This window comes from Scleropages formosus, chromosome 25 (genome assembly GCF_900964775.1).
Source record: "Scleropages formosus chromosome 25, fSclFor1.1, whole genome shotgun sequence".
NCBI classification, from domain to species: Eukaryota; Metazoa; Chordata; class Actinopteri; order Osteoglossiformes; family Osteoglossidae; genus Scleropages; species Scleropages formosus.
Window position 1 is genome coordinate 14522759 of NC_041830.1, and position 14403 is coordinate 14537161.

Consider the following 14403-nt stretch of genomic DNA (forward strand, 5'->3'; position numbering starts at 1 on the left):
GTGTGGTTCTCACCATAGGAATCTGGGGAAATCACAGTAAATTCACAGTGAAGAAAAATGCAGCGTTTGATGTTATGTAGTCAACCTATCATGTACTTTTTATAGCTATATAAAATGCACATTTTAATATTGTGTTATTACAGCTTCTCTTCAGTGACGGGACAGTTCCAACTCACTACATTCACCAATCCTCCCACTCATTTAACACAACAATGGAAAATTCAATGAAAGAATTGTTTGCCAATATAAGAAAATTAAATATATATCAAATAAATAAGTAATTATAACAGATTACAAAATGGATTTAAAAACAATGCTATTAACACTATTATGGATTCTAAACACGAATAAATGTTTTTTGACTGTGGTTGAGCGCACTTAAAAAACTTGTTTGATACACACACACACACACACACACACACACACACATTTTCGGAACCGCTTGTCCCATACGGGGTCGCGGGGAACCGGAGCCTAACCCGGCAACTCAGGGCGTAAGGCCGGTGGGGGAGGGGACACACCCAGGACGGGACGCCAGTCCGTCGCAAGGCACCCCAAGCGGGACTCGAACCCTGGACCCACCGGAGAGCAGGACCTGGTCCAACCCACTGCGCCACCGCACCCCCCCACTTGTTTGATATTATTGCTTGAAATAGTGACAATTTAGCTTAGAATTAGCCAGAGTCAGGAATTTAGATTTAAGTGAAGGAAGTAACACTAGAAAATGATCAAAACACGATATTAAAAAACATGCAGAGTGGATTCATGCTTGAAGCACCTGTGAGCGCTCATACAGTGATCTGGCCTGACCAAGGTTATTAAAATACATCTCCAAACTTTGCCAAAGTACATCACATGCTATTAAAAAATTCAATTAATTTTCATTGAACTCTAGTACATCCACACTCAAACACATGATGATGCTGTAAGAACAGAAACACAAGCACAGGATCACAGAAGTTGCACCAGACTGGCAGATGAATACAGACCTCATGGAAGTGGTGCTGGGATCAGGATCCCAAGGAGCTCTCTCCTGGATGATGGCCAGGGGTGGGTGGTTCCTCCTCTGCCTCCGAACCCAGTGTGGCTGGGTGGATATGCCACAAAGAGCAGTCAGGACAAGGCACTCGACCCACAGAGAGGCAGTGGGGTGTAGGTAATGTGCTGTAGGTACTGTAGTGCTCTGGGGAGGGGAAGTGGGCGGTGCCTAGAAATCCCTTAAAGGGCCCGCACCCGTATTCGGGTGTTCTTACTGTATTCACGCCTCACAGGCTGCTTGCACAGTAATGTAAAACTGTATTTTTTATTGGGTACCATTTAAAATTGTTCTAATGGACACAATAAGAAACGAGGTGCCCCCCCCCCCAGTATTCAGTGTATAATAATAAATCAGTTCAGTACTTTTGGACTAGTCTTGATAATATTTTGGACCCCATGGCATGACAATTTGTTACACCTCTGACAGAAATATGGTAAATCATATGGCATTCTTTGAAAATATTACACTTTTACCGCACAGGTCTGGAATTTATTTGTTGAACGCCTGCCTAGGCTACACGTTTTCATTTGGTTCACCCGCCGGTCCAGTAACTAGTTTTTTGTATGCATTTCACAAGTAGAAGTAGGTAAAACGCTTCAAAAATAAAATGCTAATGTACGAGTAAAGTTTAAAACAAAAGTGACACATTAGCGTAACCGGTTACCGGCGGGAGGTAAACTTCGCCTTCGTTGAGAGAGAGAGAGACTTGAGCCGAATCAATGTCTTTAACTAACAATAACATGCTTTCCAGTTACAATTACCCATTCCGCATAACAGATAATCTGTGGAACTGTTTTTCGTAGAATTAATAAACAATTTTCAAATGAAATGATTATGTGCTTCGAAACCCTACCGCGGCGCCCTTCAATAGACTTTACGACCGGCAAAATTACATCGCAACCAAACCTGATAGCAACGGCAAAGGACACGCCCACATCGTGGACGCAAAAGGGGAGGGAGCCAACCGCTTTCGTCCAATCAGCCTCGAGTCTCGTTTTTCACAACGACGGGGGTTAGGTAGTACCGCCTAGTGAATGAGTTACGGACACGCTTCCTTTTGTTGAGGGCTTTTAGTAACGTTTCTCACAGTAATAGCGATAATAATAAATCATAACAAATAACATTTAACTTTTTTATTTTCACTCAGCCGTAAACGAGGATGAGCGGAGGAGTATATGGAGGAGGTGAGATAATCTGAAGAAAAAATAGTCTGAAGAAGTGAGACGACATGAATGATTCTAGCAGCTAACTGTACTCTATTTGAGTGTATTATTATACAGTCAGTATACATAACGGAAAAGTTCCGTCGATTAAGGGTGCCTTGTCGTCGCGGGTATAACATAAAAGACTGTGTGGCAGACCTGCAGAAGAATCATGTGAGGGATGATAACATAACCGCCGGCGTCGGGATGCTACAGCCCGGTTCCCGGATACGGCTGTTTGAAGTACATCAGCTGAGCTCTTTGTTTGTGTTCGATCACGTGTTTAACTCTTGAAAGCAGGTAATGCGCAGTGCTGATCAACTTTTTATCCCCCCCCCTCACAGATGAGGTCGGAGCCCTGGTGTTTGACATCGGATCCTACAGTGTGAGGGCTGGATATGCAGGAGAGGACTGTCCCAAGGTAAGGGAGCAAGGCAGTGGACGATGTGGAGACATCACTGCATAACGACGGATGGGGGGAAAAACTGTGCAAAGCTTGATTAAAACCCGAGCAGTTGTGAGGAATCGCTGCAAAATGTGAAAAATATGGATTAAAAACGTGAGCAGTCAGGGGAAATAACTGCATAATTGGGACAAATAATAAACAGATGGATTAAAACCCTCAGCAACTGGTGGAAATCACTGCATAATCATGGAAAATAATAAAAAGATGGATTAGAATCCTCAAACTGGTGGAAATTGCTGCATAATCACAGTATAATCAGGGAGAAAACTGTAAAACTTTGATAAGAATGTGAGCAATCTGGGGAGATCACTGCATAGTCAGGAAAAATTGTAAAAAATATGGATTAAAAAGCTGAGCAATCAGGGGAGGTCACCGCATAATTGGGAAAAGTAATAAACAGATGGATTAAAACCCTCATCAGTTGTCAGAAATCACTGCATAATCATGGAAAATAATAAAAAGATGGATTCAAAACCTGAGCAATCAGGGGAATCACTGCATAATTGGGTAAAATAATAAACAGATGGATTGAAACTCTCAGCAACTGGTGGAAATCACTGCATAATCACAGTATAATCAGGAAAAAAACAGTAAAGCTTTGATAAGAATGTGAGCAATCTGGGGAAATCACTGCATAGTCAAGAAAAAGCAGTCAACAAAAAAAAAATCTGATACAACTGAGCAATAAGGAGAAAAAGTAAACAGTGAGGAGAAAACTGAAACATTGAGAGAAATTGCCGCACGTTCAGGACAAAACAGTGAACATTCACTTTTAAGAAAGAACACAACGAAAGCAAACCAGAGAATATCGTATACCTTGATTCCGGTGTTTTACTGGTGTCCTGTTGTGAACCGGCCATTCATAATTTCAGCAGAGTATTATTACTGTTAATATTATATTCATTTACCTGATGCTTTCTCTCCAGTGTGACTAACAATCCCAGGTTTGTACACTGATACCTAAAACTATTTATCTGCCTATTTAATTGGGCTATTTCACTGTATCAGATCAGGTTAAGTGCCTTGGACAAGGGTACTACCACAGGAGCGGTAATTTGAACCCGTATCCCTTCAATTGCAAAGCAGCAGCTTTAACCACTGCACCACCTGCTGGACCAATGTGTTTAAACTGTGCATAGAGTGTGTGTCTGACATTGTGACATCTCTCCTCAGGCTGACTTCCCCACTGTGTTCGGGATGACCTTAGACAGGGAGGATGGCAGCAACCCGATGGAGACGGAGGGGGGCAAGGCTAAGCAGAGCGGCACCACCTACTACATCGACACCAACCAGCTCAGGGTCCCCAGGGAGAACATGGAAGTCATGTCCCCACTGAAAAACGGCATGAGTACGTTTCCCCATTTCTTACATGAAGAAACGTAAGAACGGGGTGGAGATAACTTTTAAATAGACTGCACCTTGACGCCTTTGCCAAAGGTGTGTGCGTGAACCACTCTCATTGCAGTTTGCTGGTGTAAGTGCGGCGATGGCCTTGCGGCCTGAGATGAACAGTTTCCCACACACTCCCGTGCCTATAAGAGCTCTCACACTGGCAGGGGGGGAAGCATCAGTTGTTTCAACCTGAGTGTGTTTGTGATGTCAGAGGTCGTGCTTAGATGACTGTGTGCTTTATTAGAGAGCCATCTTAAAGTTAGGGTTGTTTCGAGATGTTGGGCTCGTCACGTTTGCACATCCTGCTAATAGAGTAAATGAGGGGTTGATTTGTTTTTTTTTTTTTTTTTTGTGACAGTGCTCGGAAAGATCTTTAAAGGTGACTTTTAATGTGCAGAATAGCGACGGGCTGAAGGGTCGTCTCAGAGGGAGGCAGAAAAGCGCACGGCTAGAATGTGGTGGGGGGGGATGGGGGGCTGCTCAAGTGCGTCGTGCGCCTGGGAAGTGTCTTCGGCACCACCGGGCACAGTTTTGGCGTTAAACCGTCCGGCTGATAACCCGTCTCTCTTTTTTCACCCGCCTCCCCGGCTCCGTCCACAGTCGAGGACTGGGACAGTTTCCAAGCCATTTTAGATCACACGTACAAGATGCACTTCAAGTCGGAGCCCAGCTTGCACCCGATGCTCATGTCCGAGGCCTCGGTGAGTGTTCTGCAGCGCATTCTGCGGGGAATCACCTAACCTGCTGGCATTTCAACAAACATGTGCGTGTCTACAGATGAACACGTGTTTAGAATCAGCCAGTAATTATGCTGCGAACTCAACTGTGACCTTTGACTTTTTCTCAGAACCTGACAGACGCTTATTTTTTTTTTAATAAAGTTTTTCCATTTCTTCTTTTTTTGTAGTGGAATACAAGAGCAAAGAGGGAGAAGCTGACGGAGCTGATGTTTGAGCACTACAACATCCCTGCTTTCTTCCTGTGCAAAACTGCAGTTCTGTCTTCGTATCTTTTCACTGGTGTCCTCTGAAACCCAGGGGAATTATGGGGGATCGGACCTGTGGCCTCCTGCGGTCTCGAATAAGGGATGTAATCGTGTACTTGTTTGTAACGACGCACAGGTCCAAATGTACTAATACTTTAGTACTGTATAACATTGTATATTTTATTATTATTATTATTATTATTATTATTATTATTATTAATTTATTCAAGGTGAATTACAGCATTAGGTTTGTACCCTAAGATACCTGCAGTGATTTACCCTTTGACACAGCGGGGTATTTTTTCCAGCATCAATCCAGGGTGACCACCTTGATCGCAGGAGAAGTAGGAATTCAAACCCAGGTCCTTTGTTTGCATCGAGACAGCCCTAACCACTACGCCCCCTGCTGCCCCAAAATGTTCAGTGCAGTTCCAGTGCAGACACAGATCTCCAAAATGATATGTGTGCCTGCATCAAAAATCTGAACCTCTTTACAGTCATCACTTTGCGTCGTAACCAGTGGTCTCAGACGGAGGTGTTTCTTATGAAAACTGCTGCATGAGTTTTGAGTTTCTTCACCTTAACTCTCAGCGTCTCAGGTTTGCCAACGGTCGCTCCACAGGTGTGGTGCTGGACAGCGGAGCCACCCACACGACAGCCATCCCGGTGCACGACGGATACGTCCTTCAGCAATGTGAGCAGTGGCCCCTGACACCCCCCCTACATTTTGGCCTTGCGTTGATTTAGCTCAAAGCAGGAAATGGAGGCGTTTCGATTTCGTCCTGCGTATGATCCCAGCTTCAGGATGGGAGTGATCAATACGAAACTTCACACCTTGGAGGATGTGCAGGCTGGTGTTACAAGTCCAGTACGGCCGTGGAAGCAGCTCCTTCGTGCGACAGGATGATCTTGGTCTCAACTGAGAGAAATACAATCTGAATGTCATTGAGGTCCATTTTACTCCTCGGCTCTCATCGCTGCTTATGACGTCGTCTCTAGATGCATTTGTCTATTTTAACACTAGAGACAGTCTGAATGATCTGTCCTTTTGATGAAGTGGATCAAACAAAGGATCATATATTTGGAAACGGGAACAGCCTAGACGCTGTATCTGTGTCTGCTTCAGCCAAGGAGAGATGTGGGCACTAATCACAGCTGTCTTCTACCAGAATTCGAGGGTTGGGTTTCATCCTTGGAGCTGCCAGAGCTGGAGCAGCCGTGAAGTTCACAGATAAAATGTTGAGCTTTAGATCAGACTAATACACTGCGTTTTATTGTGGCTGTAACTGAGTAATGGAATTGGATAAGATGTTTGAAGTCATCGGCAAACGCGTCTTTCCTCTTCTTTCAGGCATCGTCAAGTCTCCCCTTGCCGGGGACTTCATGACCATGCAGTGTCGAGAGTTATTCCAAGAGATGAATGTTGAAATTGTTCCTCCCTACATGATTGCATCTAAGGTGAGACCTGCTTCACGTAATCCATCCTTTTATTATGCATAGTCACTTGATCATTGCAGGGTCACGGTGCTCCAGAGCCTATCCTAGAAGTGTAGCATGTGAGGCAGGGTTCACCCTGGATGTGACGCCAGTCCATCACAAGGCAGTCGTACACACACAGTCAACATTCACAGGTCCCACAAGGTAATGGCAGCAGGATGGAAGTAAGTGGAGGCGACACTCTGAGGGGTGCGCACACATCCATTGCTCTGCGAGACACCAAAATAATGTGAATGCACTCATGATCAAGATCACACAGGGCAGTGTTGGTAATAACGAACATAGCTATGTGAGCTTCCGCTTACCTGCTCCCATTGTGCATTAGAGCGCACAGTCGAGCAGTACCTTTGACTGTCGAACCCGGACCACGCCGGCGAAAGCATGTGTTTTTCGAGGACGGTGCCCCACTCGCTTCTTGCCCCGCACACTTGAGTCAAGCGGGCTGAATTCTTTCAGAACGCGCTTCCATCCCGAGTGTGTCTCTCGCAGGAAGCCGTCCGGGAGGGAGCACCTGCAGTGTGGAAGAAGAAGGAGAAGCTTCCTCAGGTCACACGTTCCTGGCATAACTACATGTGTAACGTAAGTGGGAGCCTCACAGAGCTGGAACGTGTCAACGTACATTTTGATACGCAAATGGGTCTTTGTTTCCAAACCCAATAGAAAAATATTTTTGTCCAAGCCCCCCCCAAAAAAAGACAGAATCTTTCAAAAGAACGCAGTGTCCCCTGTGAGGTGCATGAAGAGTCATGTCTTGCATTGTAGCACATACAGTTTGGAAGACACAGTTAAAAACAAATGTCCTCTAGAGTTGACAAAACAAATGGCTGGGTCTCAGGAGGACATTGTGTCACCTGTTGCTGTGTTGTTGTTCCTATGGCTGCCCGGCTTCTTTTGCGTTTATCTCCGTTGCTGTTGAGCAGTTTGGTGCAGCTGATTTTTCTCCCCCTCCAGACTGTGATCCAGGATTTCCAGGCCTCAGTGTTGCAGGTTTCTGATTCACCTTACGATGAACAGTAAGTTGATGTAGTTTGTGTTTGTCTTTAGTAGATGGAATGCACAAATGGGTTATAATGAAGCATAAATGGAATATGATGATTAAATTACCTGTGTGAAGCTCGGACACCAAATTGAGAGGTCTTTCTTAATCTCGTTTCATGTGTCTTGTTTTAAAGGCTGTGACATTTAACCTTTACAGGGTGGCAGCCCAGATGCCCACGGTTCATTATGAGCTGCCCAACGGCTACAACTGTGACTTTGGAGCAGAGAGACTCAAAATCCCAGAGGGGCTCTTTGACCCTTCGAATGCCAAGGTAAGCATCCAGAGTCAAAGGAAAGTTCTAGGCCACTCACACACCTTGTTCTCTTACCTGTTTCCGCCATCTGTGCACAGGGTCTGTCGGGGAACACCATGCTGGGAGTGGGCCATGTGGTGACCACCAGCGTGGGAATGTGTGACATCGACATCAGGCCGGTGAGTGTCTCCGGTGGGAGATGCCCCTGCGAGTCACGAGTAGCACTTTGCTTCGCCATCACCCTATGTTTTAGGATCTGAGTAATTCGTTTCATTTTCAAATATGCAGATTCTCTTTCTTACTATTTTATATGCAGATGTGAAATGTGATTGGGGCCAGACAGAAAAGAACAGTGATTGTGGTTGAGTATGTCCAGGTTGGCCATTCGCAATGCTGCTGTCTCTGTTTTTGGGTTTATGGGATGCACCCAGAGATCACTGTTTACAGCTGGAATTTATTTGATTGACAGCTAGGTGAAAAGGGGGCATGGTGGCGCAGTGGGTTTGGCCAGGGCCTGCTCTGTGGTGGGTCTGGGGTTCGAGCCCTGCTCGGGGTGCCTTGCGGTGGACTGGCACCCATCCGGGATGTGTCCCCTCCCCCTCCAGCCTTGCAACCCGTGTTGCTGGGTTAGACTCCAGTTTGCCGCGACCCCACTTGGGACAAGCGGTTGTAGACATTGTGTGTGTGTGCGTGTGAGCGTGTGAGCGAGCTAGGGTGAATATGGCATTCGAACTCAACTTGATCATTTCCTTCATTCTCCAGGGTCTTTATGGAAGTGTCGTAGTGACAGGCGGAAACACTCTCATACAGGGATTCACAGATAGGCTCAACAGAGAACTTTCACAGAAGACCCCACCGGTGAGTAGAGGTCAAGCGGTCTCTCTTAGCATCCTCATGTGCCTTGTAGCTAATTGCCCCCCTTGTTGGAAACCAAGTGATCGGTCAGGAAATGTCCCAGCATGCTGTGTTTTGTGCTCGTGAAATTAACGGCAGTTTGCTCTCCCCCCTCCTGCCCGGATTTAGAGCATGCGCCTGAAACTGATAGCCAACAACACCACAGTGGAGCGTCGCTTCAGTGCCTGGATCGGGGGCTCCATCCTGGCGTCTCTGGTAAACGCACAGCCGGCCCCTCTGAAGCGGGGACCTCCCGCACCGCACAGCGCCACCGGTGACATTTTGAGATTTCTCTTCATGCTGTCCCTGAGAAGAACGTTGGATGTAGCAGGCAGGCGTCAGCACATACGTCTCAGTGACAGGACCATGCGTCTCAATTGGCTAACGGCATACTTTATTGCTTTCTGTATTGTCGTCGTCGTCGTCATCATCATCATTATTATTATTAGGGTACAAGTCCGTGTCCTCAAGCACTGCTCTGAATGCTGTTGTTCTGTGTTCTAAAAGTTAAATTTTATTGGAATTTTCATAAATGCTAATTGTGACGAGTGGGACTTGTTTTTCACAAATACATCCCACTGCTTTCTCTGGAGGGGGATGAACAGATTTTTTTTTTAACTGGTGTTTTTGTCTCCTCAGGGAACATTCCAGCAAATGTGGATTTCCAAGCAGGAGTACGAGGAGGGTGGGAAGCAGTGCGTGGACAGGAAGTGCCCGTGATCACCTCCGACATTCTGCCTTTCAAGCCACACAAACCAATTTAATCTTTTCAGGGGACTCAGGAAAACCAAGGATGTTTTGTATAATTTTTTTTTAACAATATATTCCATATGTGGATAATTTTCTTCCTGTTTGTTTAGAAGACATTTTGTGGTACACGTACACACCCAAGTTAATACTATAGTTAACTGCTATTTTCCTACAATGAAGACTCATGGCTGTTATCTTTCTGTTGAATGTTCCAATATAGTTTTTGATAGAACGTTTTTCTAACTTTTAGATAAGAAACCATTTCCCAAGAAAGCAGTAGTTTAGCGCCAATAAAATGACTGTGTTTGCAATGATGCAGGTTTTAACCCTGATGAAACCCTGTTAAGTTCTTTGGTTATTGTGTTTATTTATACAGATAGCTATATTTTTACAGTTAAAAAGCAACTTGTCTACACAGGACATCCGCAGTAATTGTAGTAAGAATCACTTGACTCTAAATGCATTGTTTCCAATAAAATCACTCACACGGCGCGTAAATGCTGAGAGTTGCTCTTTGCATGTGTTTCAACTCTTTTCACACTTTATGATGGGTGCATTCCAGGTATTGCATTTGTGCACCTCGATTTACACTGCACGTGCAGTGTTTTTGATCCCAAATGCCCTTTTCCTATACAGTACTGCCCCTTAGTGGTTGGACTGGATGTGTTCCCCCTGTGAGCCTTGGGTTCGAGGACACTATCGTACTCTTTTGAGTTGTTGTGCTTCTAGCATATCTGGACTTCAGGGCAAAAACAGATCGCACCGCACGAGCAGTATCTCATTTAAAAAATATGCAGCGCTGCAAACATGTTTATCACAAATACTGTTGTCATATTTGAGCAGGTTTTTAGTAAGGGCGAATGAACTTGTGAATTTTTAAACTGAAAATGTGTCAGTATACAGCAGTTTAGTCGTGGGTGGCCAATTATAACATAAGTGCAAGGATGGAAATGTTCATAAAAGTGGACCGTCACTACTAAGGTACGACCGAGTCTTAAAGGGAGTTTCGAATGTTTTGAAATAAATTACCCAGCGTGCATCACGCCCGTCCGTGAAAGGATTGATCATGTGACGCATCACGTGACCATCCATGAGCCTTTCCCCTTACAAATATGGCTGCTTCCGGTTTCTCCGCTCCAGTGTGAGGCGGCTCGGTGGCGGCCATGTTTGCTGGCCCCGGGTGACAATGGTGGGTATGAGCGTGCTGCGCTCTGGCGCGGCGTGGGCCGCCAGGCTGAACCCCTTCAGACAGGGCGTCTCAAAGGGTGGTTTGCTCAGCAGGAGCGCGAGAGCGACCGATAAAGGTACAGGAAGTGAAGTTTGTGTGTTTGAGCTCGCCGTGTGTCGTGTGTGGTGGCGTTCGCGCGACTCGACTGAGACTCAGACTATTGTTGTTGTTACGCGCGCCAGGCTCCGTGTGACCTTGACTGGGCTTGACAAGCTTAGCCTGGTCCTTCATCATTGTGCTCCTGCGGTACCTCAGCAGTCGCGTGCAGTGGGAATAACGTCGATTTTCGCGTGCAGTACTAGCAATTAATCAATCAATGTTGCATCATCTTGCATTTTACTGCCTCCGGGCTCTCGGATTGTCTGGAGAGCAGTACTGAGTGAGTAGTTCCGGGAAAGACTCGACTGTCACAAGAAGAGAGCAGCGACGCCCTAGCATTCGAGTGTTCTGGTGGTGTTTGTTTGTTTGTTTGTTTGTTTGTTTGTTTAATTTAAATTGTTGTTTTATTAACGTATTATTGTGCGTTTTGCAGCGTCAGTCCGGTATGGAAGCCACGGGAAACAGATGTTTGTCATCAAGCCCTCGGATTACTATGACAGGAGGTTCCTGCACCTTCTAGTGAGTATAACAGAGGGACATCATAAGATGTGAACACTTTCATTGACCCCCCCCCCATCATACACACATTGTGGACACCATCATCAGTAAACCCCCCATCATACACACACTGGACACTGTCATTAAACCCTCCCCAATCATACACACTGTGGACACCATAAGTAAACCCCCCCCCCCCCCCATCATACACAACACACAGACTGGACACTGTTATTGACCCCCCCCCCCCCCCCCCCCGCCAGAATCACTGATGCTGAGCTCATGACGGCGAACCAAAATGCAGACGTAGCCATGGACATCACCGTGTGGCACAAAGTCCGTTACCATGGACAGTGGATACTTGAACAAAGTCAGTGACATCTGCAGGCGCTGATAGAAACTACCATAAAAAGTGTCACCTACATTATAAGTAATATCAGAGAGAGAGAGAGAGTCCATGAACAGGACTGCGGTGTGACTGCTCATGCCCACAACCATGGGCACAGTGCAGGTACCATGCAGGATGTTCCCTGTGTGGTTACTTGCTGTCCACAGCGCACATGAACACATGTTAAACTCGCTACTTGGAGACTGAAAATAGACTTAAAAATGGCTACATTCGCATGTGATCAGTTATTTTTATTCTTCTCTCCTAACAGAAATATTATATTTTACTCACTGGAATTCCTGTTGCAGCTTTTGTGACTTACGTGAATGTGTTCATCGGTAAGTTTGTGGTTCGTTTGACCCTTTTTTTATGTAGCTCATGTATTTTTGGGGAAAATGTGCAAAAAATGTATGAGCACTGGAAATATTTTCGTAAATGGGCTCTTTTAATTTCATAAATAAGGTGAGGCGGAGCTGGCGGAGATTCCGGAGGGATACGTACCTGAGCACTGGGAGTATTATAAGGTATGTCAGCTGTCCCTTACAATAATGGAGTAGATGTGGAATTAGCTCCGTATCCCAGCTACAAATGAAAATTGCTTGCTTCTAAGGTAATATTCCGTGTTAATTATTGGGCGAAGAAGTAACTTTCGTGTAACTTCATTTCATTTAGTTATTTTTTTCATTTCACCAGTTCCTTTCCCTAAAGTGATATGTAACTTGTAGTTAAAAATTTCACCGAAACTGAGGGATACGGCGTTAGACACATGATTCTTCAGTCAATTAATTCAATATCATTCTTTTCCTCTGTAAATTACATTATTAATTCTATATACTGTTGTTAATAGAGAGCAAGTTTTTTGTGTGTGTGTGTGTGTGTGTTTTGGTGGTTCATGGAGCTAATGGATCAGGAGAGAAGTGGGTCCATAAGAGGTTTTGCAAGACTTCTTCAATGTTGAAGGGGATTCAGCAGCTCTGAGTGGGAGAGGGGGATCGTTCCACTGCAAATTTTAAACTTAAATATGTCGTTGGTTTTATAACTTCAAGAAAATGGCTTTTATTAATTCCATCGTGTTTTCACTGCAGCGCACTGGCACAACAGGTTCCGTTCACATGTAGCCTTGTTCTTCAAATCTTACGGCTGACGCATTGTCCCCTTCCCAGCACCCGATCACCCGCTTCATCGCAAGAAACTTCTATGATCCTCCAGAAAAGGACTATGAGAAAATGATGGCTCTGATCCAGATGGAGGCGGAGAAGGCTGAAATGAGGTATGCTGCACCCCGAGAATCTGTTCATTCTAAGTTTTAGATAACTGTGATTAAACAAACATTATTTAGGGGGTGTGGTGGGTTTGGGGTTTGAGCCCTGCTTGGGGTGCCTTGCAGTGAACTGGCCTCCCGCTCAGGCTGTGTCGCCTCCCCCTTCGGCCTAAACCCGTGTGTTGCCGGGTGGGCTCTGGCTCGTCGTGACCCCGCTCGGGACAAGCGGTTCTAGACATTGGTTGCTTGGCTAAACATTATTTAGACTAGCCAGACATATGTGTAAGTAAGTCGTTTTTAAATGGTTAATTTATTGATTGATGTTTTGCAGGCTGATGCAGCTGGAAGTGCGCAGACACATGCGACACAAGGGTGATGGACCCTGGTTCCACTACGAGACAATGGACAAATCGCTCATTGACAACAGCAACAAGTCAACTCCAGACAACTAGTGGAAACTGGCATCGCACGTGGTCCTGGGCACCGGTGTCGGCCATCCGTTCATAAATTATCTTGTGTATATGCTTGTAAAATTTGCATAATTGCAAAAATAAAAACCTTGTTTCAGTATGTGGTCCCGACATGGTTTTTGGTGGTTTGCAGAGCACTGGAACTGAACTTCAGGAATTTGTACGTTATATATTTTTATACCAGTATGTTTGTACTTGGAAAATTGTTTGCTTTTCTGAACTGACATTTCTGTGACTCTCAACTGCTCTTTCAAACGATGTCCGAAGGCTCCTTAGTTCACTGTGATTGGTGGAGGTCCAATTCCTCACCCACCACCGATTGTCCACTTCAGGGTCAGAGGTCTGGAGTCTATGCTGGAAGCACAGGGTGTAAGGTAGGGTATGCTCCCCCTGTGCAGGACACTAGTCTATTGCAGGGCCATCACGCGCAGTAGATGGTCTGATGATACTAAATTGCCTAAACTGCATGTCTTTTGACTGTGGGAGAAAACCAGAGCACCCCAATGAAATCCACACGCATACAGGGAAAGCACACAAAGCTATACCTATTGAGCTGGGTTTAAACCCCCACCCCCGGAGTGGTAACAGCCTCACTTGATAAGTGTTCAACAAGCAAATCAAGTTTTACATCTTGAATATTCTGTCATGGGATGGAGCAAATAATTTTTAGCATGATGTTATCTTTGTCTAAACGGTTTAAATGATGATGTGCCACGGATCTAAAGGTTGATGGGGGTTTGAAGAGCTGAACTGCTGGAGACCCTGTCCTGTCCTGCCAGCCTCACAGCGGTAAAACGTCCCCTCGGACACACGCTCGCCGGCGGCGTGACTGCGCGCACAGCCCTAAGCGCTCCCAGCGGGTGGGCCCTCGGTGCGGGGCCCTCTTTGGGATCCGCTCAAAGTGTTTGTATAATGCTGAGCTGAACAACATGAAGAAGTGAG

At 45.5% G+C, this 14403-nt stretch overlaps 2 protein-coding genes across 2 annotated transcripts; both read left to right on the forward strand.

Annotated features, from left to right (window-relative positions):
* Positions 1-2058: 2058 nt before the first annotated feature.
* Positions 2059-10015, forward strand: LOC108921327 (actin-like protein 6A). The gene is made up of 14 exons (XM_018730764.2): positions 2059-2223; positions 2586-2662; positions 3881-4055; positions 4700-4800; positions 5007-5104; positions 5684-5778; positions 6436-6542; positions 7071-7160; positions 7533-7594; positions 7777-7891; positions 7972-8052; positions 8636-8731; positions 8897-8983; positions 9407-10015. Exons 1-14 carry the CDS (start codon positions 2199-2201, stop codon positions 9485-9487), a joined length of 1290 nt encoding a protein of 429 aa, XP_018586280.1. The 5' UTR covers positions 2059-2198; the 3' UTR covers positions 9488-10015.
* A 628-nt stretch (positions 10016-10643) lies between these two features.
* Positions 10644-13561, forward strand: ndufb5 (NADH:ubiquinone oxidoreductase subunit B5). The gene is made up of 6 exons (XM_018730765.1): positions 10644-10821; positions 11278-11363; positions 12002-12068; positions 12193-12254; positions 12894-13000; positions 13323-13561. The coding sequence occupies exons 1-6, from the start codon at positions 10704-10706 to the stop codon at positions 13441-13443; spliced, it is 561 nt and encodes a 186-aa protein (XP_018586281.1). The 5' UTR covers positions 10644-10703; the 3' UTR covers positions 13444-13561.
* Positions 13562-14403: the final 842 nt, after the last annotated feature.